At 31.8% G+C, this 27421-nt stretch overlaps 4 protein-coding genes across 4 annotated transcripts; 3 read left to right on the top strand and 1 right to left on the bottom strand.

Moving 5' to 3' along the window:
• The first annotated feature begins 1341 nt into the window (after positions 1 to 1341).
• On the top strand, positions 1342 to 4478 carry LOC124825938 (oxoglutarate-dependent flavonoid 7-O-demethylase 1-like). The gene is made up of 4 exons (XM_047298688.2): positions 1342 to 1640; positions 1738 to 1982; positions 2071 to 2392; positions 4064 to 4478. The coding sequence occupies exons 1-4, from the start codon at positions 1395 to 1397 to the stop codon at positions 4325 to 4327; spliced, it is 1077 nt and encodes a 358-aa protein (XP_047154644.1). The 5' UTR covers positions 1342 to 1394; the 3' UTR covers positions 4328 to 4478.
• A 906-nt stretch (positions 4479 to 5384) lies between these two features.
• LOC124825939 (ABC transporter B family member 9-like) lies at positions 5385 to 10724 on the top strand. The gene is made up of 12 exons (XM_047298689.2): positions 5385 to 5634; positions 5793 to 5847; positions 6013 to 6185; positions 6262 to 6483; positions 6570 to 6808; positions 6920 to 7445; positions 7576 to 7849; positions 7989 to 8619; positions 8732 to 8960; positions 9046 to 9312; positions 9390 to 9653; positions 9902 to 10724. The coding sequence occupies exons 1-12, from the start codon at positions 5413 to 5415 to the stop codon at positions 10544 to 10546; spliced, it is 3747 nt and encodes a 1248-aa protein (XP_047154645.1). The 5' UTR covers positions 5385 to 5412; the 3' UTR covers positions 10547 to 10724.
• A 903-nt stretch (positions 10725 to 11627) lies between these two features.
• Positions 11628 to 16885, bottom strand: LOC124825940 (ABC transporter B family member 9-like). The gene is made up of 12 exons (XM_047298690.2): positions 16631 to 16885; positions 16325 to 16379; positions 16005 to 16180; positions 15627 to 15848; positions 15297 to 15535; positions 14621 to 15146; positions 14255 to 14528; positions 13426 to 14086; positions 13113 to 13345; positions 12766 to 13028; positions 12420 to 12683; positions 11628 to 12308 (listed from the first exon to the last, which is right to left on the bottom strand). Exons 1-12 carry the CDS (start codon positions 16883 to 16885, stop codon positions 11667 to 11669), a joined length of 3810 nt encoding a protein of 1269 aa, XP_047154646.2. The 3' UTR covers positions 11628 to 11666.
• Positions 16886 to 20440: 3555 nt separating this feature from the next.
• On the top strand, positions 20441 to 23736 carry LOC124825942 (serine carboxypeptidase-like 11). Its single transcript, XM_047298695.2, has 14 exons — positions 20441 to 20663; positions 20770 to 20915; positions 20996 to 21072; positions 21195 to 21317; positions 21446 to 21548; positions 21625 to 21662; positions 21905 to 22003; positions 22084 to 22170; positions 22267 to 22416; positions 22532 to 22603; positions 22679 to 22797; positions 22896 to 23009; positions 23104 to 23149; positions 23457 to 23736. The coding sequence occupies exons 1-14, from the start codon at positions 20458 to 20460 to the stop codon at positions 23538 to 23540; spliced, it is 1464 nt and encodes a 487-aa protein (XP_047154651.1). The 5' UTR covers positions 20441 to 20457; the 3' UTR covers positions 23541 to 23736.
• The last annotated feature ends 3685 nt before the right edge of the window (positions 23737 to 27421 follow it).

Here is a 27421-nt window from a genome sequence, read left to right as displayed (position 1 = left end):
CCAACTTTCACCTTCTATTTTAAACATTCATAGTAAGAGGGATTCAAGCCAATGAAAAGCAATTTATAGTTTTTACTTGTGAAAATTAATTACTCAATCAAACAACTTTTCTACATCTTAATTACATATAAACTAACATGACAATTGAACAAAGGATAAAAATTTAATTTTGATACATTTTACATTAGAACATACTAGGATATGTTTTGAGTAATTCTTTAAAACGAAAAGAATATAAAAAAGTAAAATTAACTTCTCCATGTAAATTTGAAAACTTTTAATTAAGTTTTTAATAAATTTTTTTCCCTTTTGAATATTTAATAAATTTATATTTTTTAATTGAGTCTTTACAATTAGTTTTCTACTAATAATTGGATAATTTGGTTGTTAAGTTATATTGACATGATTGTTATCTTACTTATCATCTCAATAAGTTCTCGTCAAAAGTTATTTTATTATTTTAAAATTTTATTATATTATAATAATAAGAAAAGATAATACATATAAGTCTCTTAACGGCCATATACCACCCATTTAACATAAAAATTATATAATAATAATTCAATTGAAAAATATAAATTTATTGAACTTTCAATAGAGCATAATAATTTATTAGGAACTTCATTAGAGTTTTAAAATTTGTAGAAACTTGAAAATTAAAGCTAAAATTAATATGTATAAACTATAATATAGAAGTTTTTTTATATAATTTATTTAAATTAATAAATAAAAAATTCCAAATATCCCTATTATTTGATTAACCATTAAAAATACCAAATATATAGATCATACGTGTTATCAAAGAAAAGCCTCGTCTCATAAATTAACTTTCTAAAAGTAATAAGTTAGACTTAATCCTTATTTTTAATTCTCTCCTTTGATGTGAGCACGCAACGAGAATTTTGGTATGTTATGTCCTTCTGTTTTCTTTACTAAATTTGTTATTCCTTCTAATCTGGTCTGGTTTTTCTATTATTTCTTAACATTGTTTAAAAAATCGAAGTTCAATATTTTTATTAATTTTTTTATATTATTTACATGCAGTGCTTCAAAATACATTAAATTTTGTATTTAAACCTTTAATACATTTAAGAAAGGCTAGAATCATCTTAGAATTTAAAGCACAGGGTCAAGGCCGCATATTCACCTCTTAATCAAAACTTTATGAGCACAATTCATGAGTTTTGCCCTTGTCGACATCAAATTTTATCTTATTTCGTCATACACCGACCGCACTTTCCGCGTTAATTAATAATATCATTTTCACTGGCAGCAATTTCCCTTTTTATAACAAATCAGAGACGCATTTCTTTATATCATGCGCACTGCTGTTATGTTGTATAAATACAACCAATACAGTGGCTGGTTATAAGGCGTGGTTAGAATAGAACATCATGGTATCCTCAGAATTAGTGAGAATGTTTGAGTTGAGTGTTCAGGAACTCATAAAGAAACCGCTCACTTCAGTTCCTCAATGCTATGTTCGACAACAGTGCCATAACGAACCCGCACTTTTCCCAGATGAAACCTCATCTCAGGAACTCCCAATCATCAGCCTCAGAAAGCTCATCCATGGAGAAGACACGGAGCTCGAGCTAGAGAAATTGAACTCAGCTTGTAGAGACTGGGGTTTCTTTCAGGTTATTATTAGCAAATTAAGCTGCCTTTTACCATCCATTTTCTTCTTTGTCTGAATCTGTATGTTCTTTATACATATATATATATATATATGTGCAGTTGGTGGAGCATGGAATAAGCCCAGCAGTGCTGAAAACACTGAAAGACGAAGTTGAAGGATTCTTCATGCTCCCCTTGGAAGAAAAGATGAAATACAAGATACAGCCAGGTGATGTTGAAGGCTACGGACGTGTGATTAAAGCAGATGATACAAAACTGGATTGGGGTGATAGGTTATTTCTTAAAACCAACCCTCGTAGTACAAGAAAACCACATCTTTTACCACAGTTCCCTTCGTCATTCAGGTAGCAAAAGAAAACCCTTTAATTTACGTGTGCACATGGATATATACATATATACATATATTGATTAGTTGAGGTATATGATATGCAGGAGTGTGTTAGAGTCATACATAAACGAAGTGCAAAATCTTGGTATGAGAGTTATAGGGTTGCTGGGGAAAGCACTGAAGATAGAGAAGAGAGAGTTGGAGGTGTTCGAGGATGGGATACAGAATCTTCGGATGACGTACTACCCTCCATGTCCTGAACCAGACTTGGTTATGGGACTTTCTGCTCATTCTGATGCATCGGGAATAACCATTCTTAACCAAATGAATGGCGTGAATGGCCTGCAGATTAAGAAAGATGGAGATTGGATTCCAGTGAACGTCTTATCAGATGCTTTTGTTATCAACATTGGAGACATTCTGGAGGTTCGTATGGACCCATATTCTTCTCTCTCCCTCCACCCACCACTTATATTTATTATTTTTTATCCTTTTTTTCACACCATCACCTCTCTTATATCTATTTATAGTATTAAAAATTATACAAATTTATGCACTAAATGGTGGATTTCGAGAGATTGGAGCTAATCAGAGAAGTCAAATTCTCACTTCTTTTCCAAAATGTGTGGATCGCAACTTACATCCTTTGACCACCGATCCTCATTTGTCGGAGAGATTAATTTCTTCTTAATTTCTTTATAATAATTTATAATTAATCGTGCAAGTTTACCTACACGTGAATTTAATTTCAAAAGTTACTATCTTAAGCTATATATACGAGTCAAATAACTTGCATTTTGAAACTCCATTTTTTTTTAATTTTAGTGCAATACCTGTACGCTTTTTTATTTGATTCTTTACACATATCGTATTTGAATGGGAAAGATGGATTGAACATAAAAGAAATTGACCTTAACCATTTATTCATTCATGGTTGAAGAGACGGGAAAGAATGGTAGATGCTATGCATGTGGATGTTGTGGTTGCAACTTCCACATATTTTATTGTGGACAAAACAATCAAGTCTACTTTCTTAAGAAAAAAAAAATTATATAACACTACATAATTTTTATGTGAACAGATGTTGATCATATTTATTTATTATTAAAATAAATTCGTTTACATTTTATATTATTTTTGCTTTGTTTTCAAATTTTTTTATTTAAGATATTTTTCCATTTTATATATTAACTTTTATTTAGTCTTTTTACTTAATAAAGTTATTTTCGCTAAATATTTTGAAATTAGAAATTAGCTAAATGAAGTTTTTTTAATCTTTTTAACTTAATTAGACTCATGGTTTTACTATTAAACTATTAATTTAAGTTATTATTATACTTCCCTTAAATCTATTATTCGAGGAAAATGTTTCCAAACGTGGAGGTTAATAAGTGTAAAACTTAGAAGCAGCAATAAAATAACAAAAGTAGAGATGTCGCTTTATATTTATATCAGGGAAACTTAGTCATAGACTCTTCAATAATGTTTTTATTCAATAATTTTTTATGAAAATTTTGTCAAAAGTTTGAATTTCTTCTGTATAAATTAAATTATCCTAAATTTCCTCAACTAGTTTAAAATTATTTAATTCTTTATCGATCGATATTTTAAGATTATAGTTTAATGCATCATTTTAAATATGTATAAAAAAATCTGTTTTCACTGGTGAGTGTTTTAAATATATATCGTTTTTATGACGTAACAAAAAAGATAATTTAAAAACTGAAAATGCTTGTATTCAAACATTATATGTTATTCAAATGCTTTAATTAATTACGCTAAAATGTGTTAATGTTTTTTACATAAATAATAAATGATTATGCATTATGCATACTTGAAACTTACGCATGACAGTTTCTAGTTAGTTGATATAACTTATTATTTATAACTTGATGATTAATAATGAGAATTATATAACCTATAATACATGCTAATATAACTTTGGCTTTAATCCATTAGTATATAGAATAAGATAACAAACAAGAAAGCTTGACAGAAAAAAGTTAGGTTTTGCTAGAAAAGAAAATAGAAGGCAATTTTTGTATGACGATTGGTACGTAAGGAAGATGCTGAAGAGAAAAATGTTGAAATATGCAGATTATGAGCAATGGAGCATACAAAAGTGTTGAGCACAGGGCAACAGTGAATTCAGAGAAGGAAAGGATTTCCATTGCTATGTTCTATCTGCCGAAGCATCAAGCTGATATTGGACCTGCATTTAGCCTCACAAACCCAGAAAATCCTCCTCTGTTCAAAAGAACTCAAGTGGAGAGATACGTGGAAGATTACTTCACTCATAAGTTGGATGGAAAGTCCTACTTGGACCTTATGAGGATCTCAGATCAAAACCTCTCTATCTAGTTCCAACTACTTACTATTTTTCAATAAATATCTTAATAAAGTTTCCCTATCTTTCTAGAAAAATGTCACTCTCGCATTTTATTTTCTACTGTCCAACAAGCCTAACTTTTCGGCTCTCTTTAATTTTCATTCTAATATACTTTGTAAGTTTGGATTCTTTACATATAAATCATAAATATCTAGTTTTAAAAGATTTTTTTTTTCAAAAAACTTCCACCATGCTCAAAATTCTAAAAACCAGATTGTAATAAATAAAAAGTATATATAAACTTCAACTTAAAAACTTATAAAATTGAGTTAAACATAAATCCTCTTAGTAAGGTACAAATTAACTCAATACATTACATTTTATAAAACGATTCATTTTACTTTCTGTTACCTACCTAGGCTCTTCTATACGTATTCACGATCGAGAAGCTCGTTTAAATGTGTTTTTAATAATGTTTGATTTTTAACATAATGGAAAATGATTTTCTATTTTTTTAAGAATATGAAATTCGAAAAATATGTCTTGATTTTTTAACTAATATTACTTTTCGTTGGACGATGTTTTTTGAGAATGTTTTTACAAAATCGTTATCGTAAAAATGTGGAAATCTATCTAACACTTTTAAATTTAAATAAGAAATGTTACTATACAAATATTATCTTATTTTTATTATGCAATATTTTATCACACAATTTATCATGGTAAATAATTAAGGTTTCTGATAAAAATAACATGTTATATATTCTGCTTTAATTTCATTAAATTTACACGCATATTTCTAAAAAAAAAATTATTCAATGAAACAATTTAATCATTCTTGAATTGCATACATAACCCTTAACCAAACTAAAATAATGAACTTATTAAATAAATAGTTCCATCTTAATTTACTCTCTTTGCATAGTATAAGATGTGAAAACAAATTATTCAGGGAAGACACGAAAAGAATTCCGAACAACATTACATTCCACAGCTATACTTTGCCCAAATTAGACTCATGTGCATGCATTTAAATATAGGACATGTCTTATGCCAGACTTTTGTTTCCCATTTGTTTCATAGGTGAAGGTTAGGGCCATCCTAAACCCCATTAGCCATGGCACCAGACGAAGAACACAAGGTCAAAGTCCAGGAGAAGGTTCCATTTTACAAGCTATTCACTTTTGCAGATAGCCTTGACAGGACTTTGATGATCATTGGTCTCATCTGTGCCATGGCTAATGGGATGGGGCAGCCTCTCATGACCCTAATTTTTGGGAAGATGATCAATGCCTTTGGCTCCACTGATCCTTCCCACACAGTTAAGGAAGTTTCCAAGGTATAATCAATAGGCATATTAATTTGGCATGTAGCATTGAATGAAGCGTCATTCTTGTTTCTTTTTGGAGCCTTGCATTGCTTGCCATGTACATTTTTGTATTAACTATTCCATTTACATAGAATATGCTTTCCCACTATTGACACTTCCAATTTCAGGTTGTGTTATTATTTGTTTACCTGGCTTTTGGTGCTGGAATAGCCTCTTTTCTGCGTAAGATATCTCTCTGTCGGTGTTTCGTTTAAGCAAATGTGTACATAATATTATAGGAGTTAGTACTATGTACACTGTTGCTTGTCGTTATTTTCTGGGACGTTGTAGTTTTCCAAATAATAAACCCAAAACTCTGATAAGAGGTTGTTTTATTGTATGCTGCAGAGGTATCATGTTGGATGGTGACAGGAGAAAGACAAGCCGCTCGGATCCGTTGCATGTACTTGAAAACTATATTGAAGCAAGACATTACCTTTTTTGACACTGAAACAAGTGGTGAGGTAATTGCAAGAATGTCAGGTGACACCATTCTCATTGAAGATGCCATGGGAGAAAAGGTATGCTTCTTTTTGCGTATGGAAAGGACCAATATATAACAAAAAAGCAGAAGTACTGAAAAGAAGTTACTGGCAGGTTGGGAAGTTTATTCAACTTGTTACATCCTTTTTTGGTGCCTTTATAATTGCCTTCACAAGAGGATGGCAACTCTGTCTAGTTCTGCTTGCATGTATTCCTTGTATTGTTATTGTTGGTGGAATTATATCCGTGATGATGGAGATAATGTCAACACGCGGGCAAGCTGCTTATGCAGAAGCTGGAAGTGTTGCAGAACAAACAGTTGGAGCCATCAGAACAGTAAGACACAAAAAATTAGTGATAGATAGTTTATGCATTGTTTTTGGTATTTAGGCATATTCCTTGACATCCTGATGTTTAACCAGGTTGCCTCTTTCACTGGTGAGAAAAAAGCAATAGAAAAGTATAATAACAAGTTAAGGATAGCTTATATTACAACTGTTGAACAAGGGCTGGCTTCAGGGTTTGGAATGGGAATACTTTTATTGATTATATTTTCCACCTATGCACTTTCCATGTGGTATGGTTCTAAACTCATCATTGACAAAGGCTATGATGGTGGAACTGTTTTCAACATTATCATATCAATGAATACTGGTGCAATGTAAGTGGCACAATGTTTTTCTTTTAGTCTCTAGAGCTTTGTTTTTGTTTGATGCTCATCAATAGTATTTTATTTACTTAATATACATCCCTTGATAATCTGTTAAACTAGGGCACTTGGTCAGGCAACACCATACGTGAATTCATTTGCAGCCGGTCAAGCTGCAGCATATAAGATGTTTGAGACAATTAAACGAAAGCCAAAAATAGATGCTTATGACACCAATGGTGTTGTCTTAGAAGACATAAAGGGAGATGTTGAACTCAAAGATGTTTACTTCAGATACCCTGCAAGGCCAGATGTTCAGATATTTTCCGGATTCTCATTCTATATTCCGAGTGGCACAACTGCTGCTTTAGTGGGTCAAAGTGGAAGTGGGAAGTCAACTATAATCAGTTTATTAGAAAGATTTTATGATCCTGAAGCTGGAGAAGTTCTTATAGATGGTGTGAATTTGAAGAATTTTCAAGTTAGATGGATAAGAGAACAGATTGGACTTGTTGGTCAAGAACCTGTCCTGTTTACAGCTAGTATTAAAGACAACATAGCATACGGGAAAGAAGGTGCAACAGATGAGGAGATAACTACAGCAATAACTCTTGCCGATGCAAAAAAGTTCATTGATAAGCTGCCTCAGGTACAACAAATTTTCGAACTCAGGATATAGTTATACACACACTGTCTTACAAAAGTGATATACCAAGTTTTATGTTTGTTATTTTTTCCTCCATATTATTTAAAGCTAAGTTGTATTATTCTGTTTGTAGGGCATTGACACGGTGGTAGGAGGACATGGAACTCAAATTTCCGGTGGGCAAAAGCAAAGAATTGCAATTGCAAGGGCAATTTTGAAGAACCCAAGAATCCTTCTCCTCGATGAAGCTACTAATGCATTAGATGATGAGTCTGAGCATATGGTTCAAGTAGCACTTGAAAAAGTTATTACCCCAAGGACTACTGTAGTTGTTGCACATCGTTTGACAACTATTAGACACGCTGACATCATAGCAGTGGTACATCAGGGCAAAATTGTGGAGAAAGGTAATAAAATTGAACCTACTGTTTCAGTTCATTTTTTCAGCACAATACTTTTGGTGTCATGTTTAGTCTACTAAGCATACTGCTACATATTTTTTTCATAACACGAATAAAAAGTACTGCATTTTTCCTTTATTTGCAGGAACTCATGATGAGTTAATCAAGGATGCTGATGGTGCTTATTCTCGGCTTGTTCGTCTACAAGAAGGAAATAAAGGAGCAGAAGAAGGGAGCCGTAAGTCAGAAGCAGATAAGTCAAATAACAACAGTTTCAACCTAACTCGAAGAACATCCTTTGCGAGATCGAGCAGTAGACACTCTCTCTCACTTGGTTTTGCTCTTCCTTATCAATTTCCCTTGCACGAGTCTGGAGTGGAAGATAAAGGGGATGTTGAAAGTAGTGACGTTGATAATAAGAAGCATCAAAGGGTTGCTGTTAACTATTTGGTCAAGTTGAACAAGCCAGAGGTTCCTGTCTTAGTACTAGGATCCATTGCAGCCGCAATACATGGTCTTACTCTCCCTGTATTTGGACTCTTGCTCTCATCAGCTGTTAACACATTCTTTAAACCTCCTGACCAGCTTAGGAAAGATTCTATGTTTTGGTCATTTCTATTTGTTGGTTTGGGGATTGCCGGTCTGGTGGCTATGACATTGCAAAACTACTTATTTGCGATAGCAGGTGGGAAACTTATAGAACGAATTCGTTCAATGACATTTAATAAGGTTGTGCACCAAGAAATCAGTTGGTTCGATCATCCTTCAAATTCATGGTATGTTGAGGTGATAATTACTTCCAATTATAAAAGACAAAATAAACAGGCAATCATGTCATATATTAATTCCTTCAACTCATCTAACTCAAAATAATGGATCTCCATGCAGTGGTGCAGTTAGTGCAAGGCTAGCTACTGATGCTTCAACAGTGAGAAGTCTCGTCGGTGACACCTTATCCCTCATTGTGCAAAACATAGCAACAATCACAACAGGTTTAGTTATAGCATTCACTGCTAATTGGATTCTGGCTTTTGTAATTCTGGCTGTGTCACCCTTGTTGCTTCTACAAGGATACCTTCAAACCAAGTTCTTGAAAGGATTCAGTGCAGATGCAAAGGTTGGTCTAAATTCTGTTTTTCTGATTCCATCCGCAGAAATGAGAAAGTAGGCACATATTGACAAGTTTCCTTTGAGTTGTATAGGTGAAGTATGAAGAGGCAAGTCAGGTGGCAAATGATGCTATTGGTAGCATTAGAACTGTTGCATCATTCTGTGCTGAGCCAAAGGTGGTGGATATGTACATGAAGAAATGTTCAGGGCCAAAAAAGCAAGGTGTTCGCTTGGGGCTTGTTAGTGGTGCAGGACTAGGTTTCTCTTTTCTTGCTCTATACTGCACAAATGCTTTCTGTTTCTACATAGGATCTATTCTTGTGCAAGACGGGAAAGCAACTTTTGGAGATGTTTTCAAGGTATGTCATTGTAATGTAACGGTCCACCTTAATTGATGTTTTCTTCTCATCTGCTTCTTACTATAGATTTTATGCAGGTTTTCTTTGCCTTAACAGTTACAGCAATTGGTGTTTCCCAGAGCAGTGCCTTGGCTCCAAATACTAACAGAGCCAAAGATTCTGCAACTTCAATATTCAAAATTCTTGATACCAAATCAGCGATTGACTCCAGCAGTGATGATGGCACAACACTAGACCCCATAAAAGGTGATATTGAACTACAACAAGTCAGATTTTGCTACCCAACAAGGCCTGATATTCAAATCTTCAAGGACTTGTGTCTAAGCATGCCAGCTGCAAAGGTAACCTCTAATCATTAGTATTCTATTACTTCAGTAAGAACAAAACTTAGGTGTAACTTGTTATTTGAATTTGATGTTGTCTTTAAGTTTCAATAAGATTTGCATTAAATGTTAACATAAATTAACCGGACAAAGTTACAGTTCTATAATTAAAAACCAATAGGAAAAAACATTCAATGAATTATTGTGTTGTACAAATCTACTAATTTGAGACTATATGATAACGTTGTTGATATATGTCTGTGTAGACCGTTGCCTTGGTTGGGGAAAGTGGGAGTGGAAAATCAACAGTGATCAGCCTCTTAGAGAGATTTTACAACCCTGATTCTGGACGTATACTACTTGATGGAGTGGATATAAAAAACTTCAGACTGAGTTGGTTGAGACAACAAATGGTTTTGGTTGGTCAAGAGCCAATTCTTTTCAATGAAAGCATTCGTGCCAACATAGTTTATAGTAAAGAGGGAGGTGCCACAGAGGAAGAAATAGTTGCAGCAGCAGAAGCAGCAAATGCACACAAGTTCATAAGCTCTCTTCCACATAGTTATGACACCCCTGTGGGAGAACGAGGGACACAACTGTCAAGAGGACAAAAGCAACGCATAGCCATTGCAAGAGCCATTCTGAAAGATCCAAAAATCCTTTTGCTGGATGAGGCTACCAGTGCACTTGATGCAGAATCTGAGTGTGTGGTTCAAGAGGCTCTTGATAAAGTGAGTGTTAATAGAACTACCATTATGGTAGCTCACCGTCTTGCAACAATTAAAGGTGCTGACATTATAGCAGTATTAAAAAATGGGGTCATTGCTGAGAAGGGGAGACATGACGCGTTGATGAAGATTGATGATGGAGTTTATGCTTCAATGGTATCTCTCCATATCAGTGCATCATAGTGTGAAAAAAATGCTAGTGCCATACAAAACGTCACTAGATAGTATCAAATTTTGCAACTTATCACTTCTTTTTTCTTACATGACTTTAAAATTCATTCTAAAGTCTTGTAAACACATCTAAAGATCATTCCCAGATTCTGGAGAGAAATTTACATTAAATATTATTAAATTTTTATTAGTGATTTTTTTTAATATTCAATTTTACAGTAATTACTTATAGTATCTACTGAACAAGAACATAATTGAGATTCAACTTTTAAAATGCCAAGTATTTTAGAATAAAGTAAAACATCAATAATTATTGGAAGAGTGCATATTTACTAATAACTAAGGGTCATAGGGTTTCTTTTTATAATCAAATACTAGCTGTATTTTTTTTGTCATTAATATGAATCTAATTGAGTGTAGACTAATGGTGATAATGACGAAAATAGGAAAATTTTAAGTTTTTTTTTTAAAACTTGTTTAAAAACATCTAAATTAAAACTTAGTAGGTAAAATAGTTAGAAGACGAAAATTGGAAGATTTTAAGTTTTTGTAAAAACTTGTTTAAAAACATCTAAATTAAAACTTAGTAGGTAAAATAGTTAGAAGTGCGTAAAATTATTTAAGTTGATTGCCTCATTAAATGAAAATATAAATGAACAGTTCAAAGAGACTCCGAGTCTCTATTTATAAAGTTACTTTTCAATAGAAATTTAATTATACAAACATCAAATTAGTGGTAAAAACAATCCTTTTCAGAAAATTTCTTTGCATGTATAAGGAGAAGACTGTATAATTATCCTTTTTCCTACTTTCACAAAACCAAAAACCATTACACAGATGCATTATATAAATATTGTGTTAGCTGCTAATAGCATGATACATCATATTAACATGAGTATATGAAAAAGTCATTAATAATAATATTAATGTGAATGACAAAGAATGTGAGCATGATACATCATATTAACATATATGAAAAAGTCATTAATGGTAATATTAATGAGAAGGATAAAGAATGTGATTTTTTGTCTATAGACATACTATATTTTATTAGTTCAAGAATTTGTAAGAATGATGAGATCATGTCTTTAAGAACCATTTTCCAAGCAATGATGGTTGATAAAAAAATTTACTATGTAGTCCTATGTAGAGCAACCAATGATGCATAGACTCCATTGATAATCTTCATCAACTCATTATGTTTTCCCTTTTCAGCTACCGCTCCATCTTTCATTACAGCTATTATATCAGCCCCTCTAATTGTTGTAAGACGGTGAGCTACTACTACTGTAGTTCTATTCACACTCACTCTATCTAGAGCCTCTTGAACTACTTTCTCTGACTCGGCATCAAGTGCACTAGTTGCCTCATCAAGCAAGAGGATTTTGGGATCTTTCAGCATGGCTCTTGCAATGGCTATCCGCTGCTTTTGTCCTCCTGACAATTGTGTTCCTCTTTCTCCAACAGGGGTGTCATAGCCTTGGGGAAGAGCACATATGAATTGGTGTGCATTGGATGCTTTGGCTGCTGCACTTATCTCTTCCTCTGTGGCAACTCCTTCTTTGCCATATGCTATGTTGGCACGAATGCTTTCATTGAAGAGAATAGGTTCTTGACCAACCAAACCCATTTGCTGCCTCAACCAGCTTAGTCTGAACTCTTTTATATCCACTCCATCCAGTAGTATATGTCCAGTGTGAGGGTTGTAAAATCTCTCTAAGAGGCTGATCACTGTTGATTTTCCACTCCCACTTTCTCCAACCAAGGCAACAGTCTGCAGAGACATTTATATTAACAATGTAGCTACATCACATGTTCCCAGATAAAGTTTATTTGTACTATCCAAAAGCTTAATTACTGAAATATTAACGCATCAGTTGACTACCTTTCCAGCTGGAATGATTAGACACAAATCTTTGAGAATTTGAATATGAGGCCTAGTTGGATAACTAAAACTGACGTGTTCAAAATCAATATCACCAGCAATGGCTTCTAGTGTTCTACCCTCATTGCTGCTGGAGTCAATGGTAGGTGTACGGTCAAGAATGTTAAATATTGATGCTGCGGAATCTTTGGCTTTGTTGGTGTCTGGTGCCAAGGCACTAGTCTGAGAAACGCCTATTGCTGTGATGGTTAAACAAAAGAAGACCTGCACAAATTGTGGTGAGAACTGGATCAAAAGAAACATCAAAATAAATATGGAGCGAAAGGTTTTGGTTGACTTATTTCACCTTGAAAACCTCTGGAAAAGTTGCTTTCCCATGTTGCACAAGAACAGATCCTATATAGAAACAAAAAGCATTTGTGCAGTATAGAGCCAGAAAAGAGAAACCAAATCCTGCACCACTCACAAGCCCCAACCGAACACCTTGTTTTTCCGGCTCTAAACATTTCTTTCGGTACATATCCATCACCTTCGATTCGGCACAGAATGATGCGATAGTTCTGATGCTACCAACAGCATCATTTGCCACCTGACTTGCCTCTTCATACTCTACCTACACAGCAGTAAAAAGGTTCTCTTGATGTCCATCCATATTCAATAATGCATAATTTCAAACAGAATTGAAAGTAAGACTGACCTTGGCATCTGCACTGAATCCTTTAAGAAACTTCATCTGAAGAAATCCTTGCATAAGGACCAAGGGTGACACGGCCAGAATTATGAATGCAAGAATCCAATTAGCAGTGAATGATATAACTAGACCAGCTATGATTGTTGATAAGTTTTGCACAATGAGGGCTAATGTGTCACCAACTAGACTTTTCACTGTTGAAGCATCAGTAGATAACCTTGCGCCAACTGCACCACTGAAAAGTAATTTACATCCTTTAGTTGATGAGTATAATAAAGGGCAACACATAATAATTAAAATTTCTTGCTAAAACACCTTGAATTTGCAGGATCATCAAACCAACTGATTTCTTGATGGACCACCCTTTCAAATGTCAGTGAACGAATTCTTTCTATTAATTTTCCTCCAGCAACGCCAAAGAAGTAATTTTGCACAGGTATGACCACAAGAGTAATTAAACCCAAACCCATATATAGAAGTGCCCAGAACCTAGAATCTTTCCGCTGTTTTTCTGGAGGTTCAAAGAACATAGTTATTGCTGAGGAAAACAAGAAGCCAAAAATAGGGAACACAAGACCATGTATTATTGCAGCAACGGATCCAAGCACTAAGACAGGAACTTCAGGCTTGTTTAAGTAGGCCAAACGTCTCAAAGAAACCTTTATGGGCTTCTTAGCATCAACTTTATTTTTTTCAACATCCCCATCTTCATCTTCTACTTCTACAGATTCATGTACCCCACTTCGATGAGAAAGAGCAAAGCTATGTGACTCGTAATGTCTACTTGATGAATCTCTACCTAATGAAACTTCTCTCTGGGTGGAAGATCTGGCTGTGTGATTATCAAAATTAACATTGTTATTTGACTTCTCTGCTTCAGAATTATGGCTACCCTCAGCTTCCTTAGTTCCTTCCTGTAGGCGAATAAGCTGAGAATAAGCTCCATCAACCTCCTTGATTAACTCATCATGAGTTCCTACAAATAAAACCAAGTGTCAAAAAGTGAATATCTTGTTCTAAGATGTCACAGAAAATAGAATTTTCTTTTATAGATCGCTACCCTGAGTTAACATGAAATAGAAAATGGACCCAAACTACTTTGATATACACACATAAAGAAGGAAACAATTGGTTCATGTTTAACCTTTCTCCACAATTTTTCCTTGATGAACCACCGCTATGCTGTCAGCATTTCTGATTGTTGTCAAGCGATGTGCAACAACTACAGTAGTCCTTTTTGACATGGCTTGTTCTAATGCTTCTTGAACAACACGTTCGGACTCGGCATCTAATGCACTAGTTGCTTCATCAAGAAGAAGGATTCTTGGGTTCTTTAAAATTGCCCTTGCAATTGCAATTCTCTGCTTTTGCCCACCAGAAAGTTGAGTCCCATTCTGGCCTGCCATTGTCTCAAGGCCCTACTAGCAGAGAATAAAACACGTTAATAGAATTAATAAAAGAAAACAACCTAAAAAGATAATTGATAATGGATTTTTGAATATTTATACACCTGAGGCAGCTTGTCAATGAACGTCTTGGCATTGGCAAGTGTTATTGCTGACTTAATTTCCTCATCAGTTGCACCTTCTTTTCCATAGATTATGTTCTCTTTGATACTTGCTGCAAACAGGATAGGTTCTTGACTAACCAGCCCGATTTGTTCTCTTATCCATCTAACTTGAAAATCCTTCAAATTGACGCCATCTATCAGTACTTCTCCAGAATCAGGATCATAGAATCTTTCCAATAAACTTATCACAGTAGACTTTCCACTTCCGCTTTGACCCACTAAAGCAGCAGTTGTGCCACTGGAAACATGTAATGAGAATCCAGAGAAGATCCGCACATTTTTCCTTGCAGGGTAGCTAAAGTAAACATCCCTGAGTTCAATATCTCCCCTTATGTCTTCCATGACAACACCATTGGTGTCATAAGCATCAATTTTTGGCTTTCTTTTAATTGTCTCAAACATCTTATATGCTGCTGCTTGGCCTGCGGCAAATGCGTTTAGGCTAGGAGATGTTTGACCAAGTGACCTGAGAATGTTAGAAAGATTAATCGGGTTTCAGTTCTCCATTAGGAATGCTAAACTGCTAAACTATATGAAATCCAGAAAAAAATCTTATATTCCTAGATGATTTCATGCCTATGCCAGTTATTCGATCAAAGGTCATTGTCTCACTTACATTCCACCAGTCATAAGAGCCACTATTACAGTGATGACGGTTCCACCATTGAATCCTTTCTCAATAACCAGTTTAGAACCATACCACATGGCAAGTGCATAGGTGCAGAAGACAATCAACAAAAGTACCCCCAGTCCTAACCCAGAGGCCATCCCTTGTTGAATCATAGTTTTATAAGCAATCTTTAACTTCATATTATACTTTTCCATTGCTTTTCTCTCACCAGTGAAAGATGCCACCTAATTACATTTAAGAAGAAAGCCAATGACAATGGTTAGATAAAAATCATTCATTTTTTTTCTACAACTAGTTTATGTGACTATGACTTACTGTTCTGATCGCTCCCACTGTTTGTTCAACTACAGTTCCTGCCTCTGCGTAAGCAGCTTGCCCACGACTTGACATTCTACTCATCAAAATGGACAGAATTCCACCAGTAATAACAACACATGGTATACATGCGATCAAAATAACAGCAAGTCGCCATCCTCTTACAAAGGCAATCACAAAGCCACCAATAAAAGTTGAAGCAAGTTGTATAAACTTCCCAACCTATATATCATTATAATTTGTTATCACTGAGAAATGAGAAAAAATATCGTTAATATAAATTAGTACAATAAAAGTGACTACACGTTTTGATATTTATTATTGTTCTTTTGAATATTATGTTGCCAATTTTTTTTCAGATTATCTTGAATACGATACCTTTTCTCCCATGGAATCTTGGATGAGAATGGTGTCACCAGACATTCTCCCAATAACCTCACCAGTTGTTGTCTCAGTGTCAAAGAAAGCAATATCCTGATTCAATATAGTTTTCAAGTACAAACCTCGAATCCTCGCGGCTTGTCTTTCTCCTGTCACCATCCAACATGCTACCTCTGCAACATTTAACAAAAACACCGTAACTCTCATATCAAAACATATCAAAATTCAAATTCTGTAATCTGATACTGAACTAACGCTACATAATATATAGTCTCTAACAAATAAATAAACAGAAAAAGAAGCGTGTGCCATCTTACGAAGAAACGAGGCAACTCCAGTAGCAATAGCCAAGTATACAAACAATAAAGATACCTGAAATTTGAAATAAGAGTACAAACACATACAAGTTAAGGTTACTTTTCTAGACATGAAGAGTATTACGTAATATTATTGCATGTAGTAATCAAGGGAAACAATCCTGGGTAAGACCCTTTTACAAAAGTAGGAGTATTTTGCAATGGTATTGCAAAAGAATCAAAAAGAACCATTCTTGTCTGTGTTATGAGTATTCCCCATGATACTATAAAATGAGAAAAACTTTCGTTGCATGCATGCATACGTACCTTGGAAACCTCTTTGATGGTATTTGATGGATCGGTGGAGCCAAAAGTGTTGATAAGCTTTCCTAAAATGACAGTCATAATAGGCTGCGACCAACCATTAGCCATGGCACAGATTGTGCCAATGGTCATCAAGGCCTCGTCAAGGTGATCTGCAAAAGTGAATAGCTTGTAGAAGGGAACCTTCTGGTTGGCTTTGTCTTTGTCATGGTGTTGAACAGACGTAGAAGAAGGTAACCCGTCGGTGTTGTGTGCCATGGCTGCCTCAAGAGAGACGAAGAGCAAACCACAAATAAGGATGAAAAGAGTGAGAGAAGTGCGAAGGGTTACAGGTGTGCCTCTAGTTATAGGTGGAAGATTACATGATTCAGTTAATCAGTTTCACTCTCATTTAATTAATTAATACTTTATCATCATGATGGAACATTTTTCTATGTATGACATTAGTAAAAATAAAAAACAAATGTTCTGTTTAATATTTAACTGGAGTGATCTTTTTATGATAGGTATCATATCTGGAAGAACTTTTGCCTTTCTTTTCTAATTTTAGAAATTTGTCTAGATATTTTTGTCTAGAAGAATTTGTCAACTAATTAAAAATTATTTCCTATATAATTTTAGAAATATAAAAACCAACAAGTTTTTTTTTTATGTATCATGATGAAATGAAATGATCATATTATCCTTTATTTCTATTTAAGTATACTTTTTATCATTTAATAGATTGGTTTACATAAATATTCAAATTCACTTCTCCATCATGTTTAAGGAAATAAGAACTATTTTTAAATATTTTAGTTATACTTTATCTATATGAAAAATAATTTATATTGATACAAAATTATCAATATTTATAAGTATTAATTAACAATATTGATTTTTAAAACATCAAATTTAGAAATACGTGATGGAAGAAAATATTGAAAGAGACATGAAAGCTAAATAAAATCGCTAATGTGTTTTATTTTTAAAATTCAAATATATTCATAAAATGTATCTTATATCTTCTTTTATGTTTTTAAAATAAATAAATGTTTTAACACTTTCTTTTAACTTTTTAATATTTTTATTTCTAATTTAAAATTCAAATATGATAAAAATTGAAATAGTTAAGAAATAACCAAGTCCATTACCTATAATTATAGGTCTGTAAGTGAGTATCTATTTTGTAATTCATTAGTAAATTTATCCATAAATATGTTTTACCGATTATTAATTGTCGATAATAATTCGTTGATAATAGTAATGATTGGAACATTATTTAATCTTAATCCAATATTTGTTTTACATAGGAACAATTCTGTATTAAATATATTAAGAACATACACTGTTATTATTGTGTCAAATTAAAAATGATTAGATAATGTTAATAGTTATGTATATGAAAGGTTATAAGACTTCTAATATGTGACAATTTAATCTGTCAATAGGATTTTTAGATCACATATCTTTTTTAACATCCCATCTATTGTAAAAAGGAAAATTATTAAAAGATTATATAAAAAGAATACGTAATTTAAAAGACCAAACTGTTTTGTTTTCTTTTTTATTATTATAAATTTATATATGTTCCCACTTTTAATTATGATTATTAACATGACAAATTAAGGATTATCTATGTGATATTTTTTATTAAAAAATTAGATTTAAAATTGGTTTTAACAAGAAGGAGATGCACCTATGAAATATAAGTATGAACCCAAATGGGATTAATTTCAATTTAAATATTTACTTAACCTAATAAATTATTGTGTTTTTGTGCTCCCGTTTGACTCAGAGTTTTGTAATGAATACAATATCTTTTAAAATTGCATTAAAATGATTTGGTACTTTTTTTTTTCTTTCTTATAACGTTTTTTTATAAAGTGAAATATAAAATGTTAGAGAATAAGAATAAAATAATATATTTTTTGCTTCAAAATATCAACCATTAAATAAAACATTAGTTCAAATGTCTCTTTCAGTTGGATAAATAACTCAAAGAGGTATTAAAAGTGATGTGTGATGTGACAGTGAAAATTATAAAAGATTAGTTAAGACCACATTTTAATAACTATTAATTACAGTTCATTCAAAGTTTTCGTATATTTATTAGGTGAGATAAAAAGTTATAATAAGTTATAATAAATAGTATTAATTACAAATTTTATATTGTTGTTTTTCTCATTTTTAACTCTCTCCGTCTTACTTCGTATTTGTCACATAAAACACTCCCAATCTTATAAATAATTAATTATAGCAAAGTTGCTTGACAACAGTTTTGGATAGTTAAAAAGGACAATTATTTGTATCACTTTATTGTTTAAATTAAGGTTACATAGGATACTAAATGTTTTTAATCATTATTTTTTATCTTTGTTTTTAATTAAGATTATATTACAGGTTAAAATAACAATATATTTTATATAAACTGTACAAGATGAAAATTAAACTTCATATTTTTTTCCATTTTTGTGGAATATTTGGTTATGGCATGACTTTTTTATTGTTTGCTATCCATAGCAGAGTAAAACGATTACATGGTCGTAAATATGGATCAATGAATGAGATTTTTTTGCTTTTGTAACGAGTAGCACTAACATGTTAGTTAATTGAAAAATGATTCTTTGAAACAAGTTAAATTACTTATATTCATTTAAAGTTATCTTTATTTGCTCTTTATTTTTTTTAAAAAAAAATATAAAATTTTATACTTTTTAGATCATTTTATTTTTTATTATGTGTCAAATTAATATAAAAATATGTCATGATATCATTTTTCTAGTTAATCAGAGGAAGTTATTTAATAGTTTTTTGATTACAAGGTCATAAACAATGAATGAAATTTTTTCACTTTACAACGGCGTAGCACTTCCATGTTAGTAGATTAGAGGAAGATATTTGATAGTCTTATAGGAGGAAATATTTGCTATCTTTGTGTGAATTATGTGGAAAAAATTTAAGATGGTGTGTTTCATTAATGTTTGTATTAATAAAAGATTTTAAATGTTGAAAATTATTTTATTGTTTTAATAATTATTCAAGTTCAATAGAATGGAATGAGATATATGTTGAGAGATATAGAAAGTACTAATATAAGGTTTTTATTTTGATCAAAGATTATTTAGTGTGTAATATAATGAAATTCATTAATAATAATTTTTTAAAGCAAGAAAGGTCACTGACTACAAAATCTTATAGATTTCACATTAATATTTTATTCAAATAATAATTTTTTAAAGCAAGAAAGGTCACTGACTACAAAATCTTATAGATTTCACATTAATATTTTATTCAAATAATTAGTCTTTATACATGGAATGATTGTTTTTATAAATAAATAATGTATAATAATATCTTTATGTTTATTTTATCAAAAAAAATTTGCACATTAACTTGTTTTTTTCTTTTTGCATTGTAATTAAATTATTATATTAAAATAATATTTTTTATTATATTAAAAATAACGTATATTAATTTTTATTATATTAAACCAAAATATTTAGTATTTAGAATTGTAAATTGTAAATTTTTACTTTACAAAAAACGTATTTCTAGCATATTGTATTCATGTAGCCTGTTGTATTCCTCTAAAATGAGAATAATTCGGATTATGATTGGTTCCATAAATTTCCAAAAAAATATGCAAATAAAGTGTCCCAGCCAGCCCATCGACACATGCTTGAACCAGAGAGCCTTGTCACTTGACATAAAGAATTCAATCTTTCCCATGCTATGAAAAATATTATATATGACTGTGATTCCGTGTCAAAGTGAAATACTAATTATTAATAATTAAAAACAATGGTGTCTATGTCATCCATGACTCAGAAACTCCGACTATAAGAACCATGGAAATGCCCTTAAACAAAAGAGAAAAACCATTAAAAATGGCTAACTTCAGTGCCAGTTACAGTACTTCTAGTTTCATTTGTTACGGCCTTCTACTTCCCCTTCTTCTGTTATCACTGTTCTTCTTTCAACTTTCATGGTGTGGATCCACGGTTAAGTTCCTTCCTGGATTCGAGGGACCCCTTCCTTTTGTTCTTGAAACCGGGTACGTTAAACTCAGCCAGAAAAAAAAAAAACAAAACATTACAGTACTTCTGATCATGGGAATGAAAGCCATAGACATGTAATGTTACATTATATTTGTCGGATAGATATGTGGGAGTGGGTGAATCTGAGGATGTGCAGGCATTCTACTATTTCATAGAGTCAGAAAACAATCCAAAGGAGGATCCTCTCATGCTTTGGCTCACTGGTGGCCCTGGTTGCTCGGCCCTCTCTGGCCTTGTCTTAGAAATAGGTTTTGTTTCCAAATTTCTACTTTACTTTTTCGGAATACTTACATAAGACTTTGAGGTTCACTCTATTTGAATGTTGCAGGTCCTCTTGGTTTTAAGCACGAGGAATATGATGGAATCCTCCCAAATTTGTTCTATAGGCAACACTCGTGGACTAAGGTCTCCATTATGCTTCTTCCTTTTTCTTGGTTCAAACTCATGTTTGAGCTTTTATTCTATTTATTTCATCACATCCTTTTCTTATTATGTTATGCTTATTTAATATTTATCATTTTTGGTAGGTGAGTAGCATTATATTTGTAGACTTGCCAGTTTTCACTGGATTCACTTATGCCACAACAGAGTCTGCTGCTCAACGAAGTGACTGGACACTTGTTCACCAGGTCCATCAATTTCTAAGGAAGGTCTTCATCCTTTTTCTTTTCTTTCTTTATTTCACAATCATCACCTTTTTTTCTGTTTCTTTTGGCCTTTTTTGTAGATAAATGTATTAGTTCACTGATTTGTTACTGTCATTATTAAATGTTGGCAGTGGCTGATAGATCATCCAACTTTTTTGTCAAACCAAGTTTACATTGGTGGCGATTCGTACTCTGGCATTCCTATTCCAGTGATTGTTCAAGAAATTTCACAAGGTAAAAAACTGATTAATTTGTATATCATAGCGTCATTGAGTAATATAGACTGATTGCCAAAATCTCTTGTTTCCAGCAAATGAAAAGGGGGTACAACCATGGATAAATCTCCAGGTTAGCATATCTCTTTGATGTTGGGTATACATTTTTCCGCAATTATTACTACAATGTTTTGTGTGAGGAGAATCAGAGTATTACGGAACATAAAAGTTTAGGACTGAATTTCTTATGTACATTCATTTGTTTTGTACAATGATTGCATTAAGAAGCCATGAAAATTCGGACGTTCTTCTGCAAATACTAAAAGATGGACAGATTCAATGTACTCATCATAAAATGCTTTTTTTTTTCTTCAGGGATACCTGTTAGGGAATGCTGCTACTACTGGAAGTGAATATAATTATCGAATTCCTTTTTCTCATGGAATGGGACTTATTTCCGATGAACTATATGAGGTATAATTTCATTATAATTCATGAACAGCTGTGTTGAAGAAAATCAAATGCTAACTAAACTCTCTTATTACAATGAAAAGTCACTACAAAAAAATTGCAAAGGAGAGTACACAAAAGTAGACGTAAAAAATGTATTATGTTCTAGAGATATGGAGTCATTCAACGAGGTACGCTTATTTGATTTCTGCTTGCAAGATTTTCATGTGTAGAGTTTCTAATCAAACAGATAATCACAAAAGTGAATCATTGTTTCATTGTTATAGGTTTTATCAGGAGTTAATACTGTCCATATTTTGGAACCATCATGTGTGTGGCTTGATACTGAAACATCTTGGAGGAGATCACTGATTAAAAAATATCCCAGCACGAATTTCCTAAATACTCGTCTTAAATTGCCATCCTTGAGCTGTCGAGTAATCTTCATGCCTTATTCAATCACTGATGTTTTTTCTGTATATTTATGTAATGATATTTTTGCTATAACATACATCCGTTGTTTAACATACCTTTTGTAAACTAACTACACAGAGTTATGTATACTTCCTCTGCGGTTTTTGGGCCAATGATGAAAATGTTCGCACTGCATTACATATCCGTCAGGTGTAGCTCATATCCCACATACAATTGCATATACAACTTCATATATAACATAAATCTTGGTTGCATGTGCTGCAGGGAAGTATAGGAAAATGGCATCGTTGTACGTTTGATATACCTCACAAGAAGGATATCCCGAGCAGTTTTGAGTATCATGTAAATCTCAGTAGAATGGGCTATCGTTCGCTCATATACAGGTCAATATTCTTTCTCTATGCTCGTATATTGAATAAGGAAACACGGTTGAACTAGTTTGAATTTTACATACAAGATAAATTTTCTATATTGCTGGCAGTGGCGATCATGACCTTTCGGTTCCTTTCTTGGCAACTCAAGCATGGGTCAAATCTTTAAACTACTCCATTGTGGATGATTGGAGACAATGGTATACAAATGGCCAAGTTGCAGGGTATTCCACTGACTGTAGTTATATAATCACCAGGCTTAGTTCATCTAAAATGCTAATTAATTTATGTGTTTGATTTTCCTTTTCCTGCAAATAGATACACCAGGACTTACTCCAATCGAATGACATTTGCAACTGTGAAGGCAAGTCTTTTTTGTTCTTCTTGTTGCTTTTGTGGGTCAAATATAGATTCCATTTAATAAGTATATTCTAGATGGGTTGTTGGATCTTGTTTACACAAAATAAATTTGAATGGTTGAGTCCACTTATCATTGGTGGAGATATAATATTAAGTTTATGTCTGATTATTAGAATTCATGAACTCTGATCTCTGGATTGGATGGTAGAATTATTTCTTTAAAAACTATAACAAAAAGTGCAATGAGAATATGGTATGTATAGCATATTTGGTAGTTTTTGATTCCATTGTTTGTACTGATACATTTTCAGGGTGGAGGCCACACAGCTCCAGAGTACAAACCTGAAGAATGCCTTGCCATGTACAGTAGATGGCTATCTAACAGAGCTTTGTAAGAACAACCAAATAAGGTTATTTTTGGCAAAAACAATTTCTTGCAAAACTTACTCAAATACACATTCATAGTTGATAACCACATTTAAGATTCTATTCTATGGATATGTGAGAAAGACAGGCTCAGGCTATTCTACGTTACACGTGCTGAACTCAAAGAAAATTGATTATTTGAATATTATTCTTATTAACTTTTTACTCTCTTACTTTTAAAAAAAAATACAAAAATTTACAATTTTATAACTATTTTATATCTGTTTTCTGTGTAAAATAAATGTAAAAATATGCCGGTACCATTACTCGAACTCAAATCAAAGAGGTAAATTGGAAATACTTTGTTTGATAATCTCTTTAAATATACATTCATTTGACACTCTTTTTAACAATATAATAATATATATTATAATTTTAAATTAAAAAATAATATAAACACAATTAAAATATTATTATTTTCCAATATTAAATTAATATAATTTTATCTTGGGTGTTACTCCCTCCACCCCCACACGTCTCTTCCTCCACCTCCCCAATTTTCTAAAATGCCAATTATATCCTTCTAAAATGACAATTATATCCTCAAAAGTTAAAATTTTTTATTTTTATTATTTTAATATTTTAATTTATTTAAAACTTCTTATTTACTTCCCTCTGTACCTCTTCCTCTCTTCCATTTTCGTTTACCTTTCTCTCTTCCGTTAAGCTTCTTCTCCACCTATAACAAATTCATATTTTAACAAATTCATATTTTAACAAAATTATTACGTTTAAAAACTAACCATATATAACATTTAAAATTATAAATTTAAATATAAATTACTGTAAATAAAATAAACAAATAAAATAAAAACGAAACGTAAAAGGAACACTGCCTCTGGACGGATGACATCCTTCAACGGATGTCAACATCCGTTGAAGGCAAAACGGATGTCGACATCCGTTTTGCCTTAAACGGATGTCGACATCCGTTTTGCCTTAAACGGATGTTGACATCCGTTGAAGGATGTCATCCGTCCATAGGCAGTGTTCCTTTTACGTTTCGTTTTTATTTTACTACGTTTTGCGGCTCATGCAAGGATTATAGGCTTGGATATTAAAAGGATTATTGGAAGTATGGGAAGGATTTAGGGTTTAGGATTATTGGAAGGATTATGACTACGTACCTGGAGAGGAACCACGACAAGGACACTACACCATAAACGCACTGCACCACGTACTGCACCGAGAACAAGAAGAAGATTGTTTGATAATTCTTTTCACGATCACCAAGCTTTGTAGAAAAATATTTTACTCATACAAGAAACTACGTAGGTTATCAGTGAAATATGTTATAAATGAATAAAATTAAAAAACAACAATTTTAAAAATAAAATTTTACTGAGGGGCAAAATAGTAAAGGAAAGGTGGAGGAAGGGGCAAAATAGTAAAGGGGAGGTGGAGGAAGAGACGTGTGGGGGTGGAGAGAGCAACACCCTTTTATCTTTTGTGTCAAATATAACCCACCCAGTTAAATATATTTCCACCTTCCCCGCATGCCTACAAAATATACACATACACGCTCTCTTAAAATACATACATATTGAAATTTGTAATGCACTAAATTAACTTAATAATTTTATTTAAATTAAATGGAATAAAAAAATTATTTTATGGTATTTATAAAACTCAAGAAAAATATATATCAAATAAATTAATTATTGTAAACAAAATAGAGCAATAAATTTAATATTTTAAATATATATATACTATTTTTAATTTTAGTTAATATATTTAATCATAAATTTATATATATATATATATATATATATAAGAGAATTTTTTTTCCACGGGTTTTTCCAATTTTATTCTTTAAATAAAAAATATTAAAATTAAAATAATTATTTTATCAATTTTATCTTTAAGTGATTGTTTCTTTCAATTTAACATTTTTTTATTTTATTTTTTTAAAAAAAAATTGACCTTTTTTTTCAATTTTAAAGTATGACGCACGTACAATTCGTGTATCATACGACACATTTATGAGATAAAATTTTCATAATACTAATATTCTGTTAAAAAATGAGATAAATTTTTCATAATTTTACATATGCAAATAGAAATAAAGATAAACCTTTACTTTAAAAATAAAATAATCTCGTCTTAATCCATTTATACTTATAATTTCACACAATTTATCCTAAAATAATAAGATATTTCAAGAAAGAAATATCAAAGTGTCCACTTAATCTAAATCCTTAGTTTAAGACAGCATTTAAACTTTTAATTTTTATTATCAAATAACTACGTAATGTTATGACTCGCGCTTAGCAATGAAGGAGTTTCGGGAATCTCTGTCTTTCCGTGAATAAGCAACAAAAAATTGTGCACATAATCATTCATTAAACCACAAAGCAATTATCCTTTTCCATCATCAATGATAAGTATTGGTTTTTTAAAAACAAATATCTAACTTACTAAATTTATTATATTAAATTTCATATATTAAAAACAAATATCTGGTTTGTTGTTAGGGCTATTTTTTTGTTGTTGAGCACCATTTCAAGAATTAAACCATGGGAGCTCCATTAATGATTTCATTCGAGACACTTGTGCTAGGCAACAAAGTGACATTGAGTGCCATTTTGACTGGCGCTAAGCGATTGTTTCCAGAGGCACGGACTAGTAGCGTTGGGCGACATCAAGTAGCTTATCTTTTCTCGTGTAAAATTTTATTATATGTGACTTGGTGATTATTCAAATGTGTTGAATGTTTATGAATAATATGTGCTTTTGTAGTACGAAAGAATAAGTGGTAAAGGGAATTTTAGGAAGGAAATTATTTTGAAATGTGTTGCATGGCATGCATAAAATTATGGACACAAAATGAAAGTTATCTTAAGACTATACTAATCATTTATATTCAAATAAATAAAAATGAAATAGGAGGTGAGAGTAGCAAACGTCATGGTTTAAGAACAATGTAATTTTTATGAAGGTAAAGGATAAATCTTGTTAGGTGGAAGAGTATCCCCAATAAGTGAATGACTTTCAAGCTATCCGACATTAATGTATTTTATTCGGATGATTGAGTTTAGGATAGTCTTTTCTTTAGTATGAATATGCTTATCTATTATTTGATGTATCTTTTGATATATTAACTTATCATCTTTTTATTGGTCTGATATTTGTTTTCGGTATTATTTTCTTATAATGATTATCTTAATGGTGTGAACATATGATGCATGTTTGGATAAATTTCTAGAAAAAGATGCTGGTGTTTTAAAATTGTTATAGGAGTTGTAGTTTATCTTTAAAAAAAATTGTTCATTCTTTAGTTATATATCCTAATATCTTTTGGAGTTTATATATATATATATATATATATATATATATATATATATATAACTTATTTGAATATATCTTTTGAGATGATATATTTTGTGTATTCATACTTTATATCAATTATTTAATATTTTATTTACTAATTTTATATTATTAAATAAGATATTACACATAAAAAAAACAACTTTATAAGTTGCACAATTAAAAATTTCTAATTATAATTCTTTTAATAAATTTTATTAATAAAAACTATTATTCTTTATTCAAAATTATAAAAATGTTAATCAACCCTGTTATAATCATTTTACACTAAAAATATAGTATAAATCAATTAATTCCCACCATCAACAAATTCAAGCGTGTTGAGGTGTTAATAAAATAAATGTCGATAGTCATTATTTTATAGTTCAACATTTATTTTATAGTTCACCAAATAGTTAAAAAAAAGAAACTTGGGTTTGAGCGTCGAAGTCTCACACCAAACATCACCTAAAAAAATGAGAATTAAAAATAATATTAAAATTAAAAATGTAAAGATGATTTTGGCGGGTCTGGATCTCCCTAT

This window comes from Vigna umbellata, chromosome 5 (assembly GCF_029865625.1).
Source record: "Vigna umbellata cultivar VRB3 chromosome 5, Vumbellata_1.0, whole genome shotgun sequence".
Taxonomy (NCBI): domain Eukaryota; kingdom Viridiplantae; phylum Streptophyta; class Magnoliopsida; order Fabales; family Fabaceae; genus Vigna; species Vigna umbellata.
Note: the sequence above shows the minus strand (reverse complement) of the source record. Positions and strands in the feature narration are given on the sequence as shown.

Excerpts from the sequence above, each read along its gene's own strand:
- LOC124825940 (XM_047298690.2), bottom strand. The coding sequence starts at position 16,885 with ATGGCACACAACACCGACGGGTTACCTTCTTCTACGTCTGTTCAACAC. Across the intron at positions 15,849-16,004 it reads AAGATTCCATGGGAGAAAAG|GTTGGGAAGTTTATACAACT; the intron begins GTATCGTATTCA and ends AATGATATATAG. Across the intron at positions 13,346-13,425 it reads GATGATCCTGCAAATTCAAG|TGGTGCAGTTGGCGCAAGGT; the intron begins GTGTTTTAGCAA and ends ATTACTTTTCAG.
- LOC124825938 (XM_047298688.2), top strand. The coding sequence starts at position 1,395 with ATGGTATCCTCAGAATTAGTGAGAATGTTTGAGTTGAGTGTTCAGGAA. Across the intron at positions 1,641-1,737 it reads GAGACTGGGGTTTCTTTCAG|TTGGTGGAGCATGGAATAAG; the intron begins GTTATTATTAGC and ends ATATATGTGCAG. Across the intron at positions 2,393-4,063 it reads ACATTGGAGACATTCTGGAG|ATTATGAGCAATGGAGCATA; the intron begins GTTCGTATGGAC and ends TGAAATATGCAG.
- LOC124825939 (XM_047298689.2), top strand. The coding sequence starts at position 5,413 with ATGGCACCAGACGAAGAACACAAGGTCAAAGTCCAGGAGAAGGTTCCA. Across the intron at positions 9,313-9,389 it reads CTTTTGGAGATGTTTTCAAG|GTTTTCTTTGCCTTAACAGT; the intron begins GTATGTCATTGT and ends GATTTTATGCAG. Across the intron at positions 9,654-9,901 it reads TAAGCATGCCAGCTGCAAAG|ACCGTTGCCTTGGTTGGGGA; the intron begins GTAACCTCTAAT and ends ATGTCTGTGTAG.
- LOC124825942 (XM_047298695.2), top strand. The coding sequence starts at position 20,458 with ATGGAAATGCCCTTAAACAAAAGAGAAAAACCATTAAAAATGGCTAAC. Across the intron at positions 21,549-21,624 it reads TGTTCAAGAAATTTCACAAG|CAAATGAAAAGGGGGTACAA; the intron begins GTAAAAAACTGA and ends TCTTGTTTCCAG. Across the intron at positions 22,798-22,895 it reads TATCGTTCGCTCATATACAG|TGGCGATCATGACCTTTCGG; the intron begins GTCAATATTCTT and ends TATTGCTGGCAG.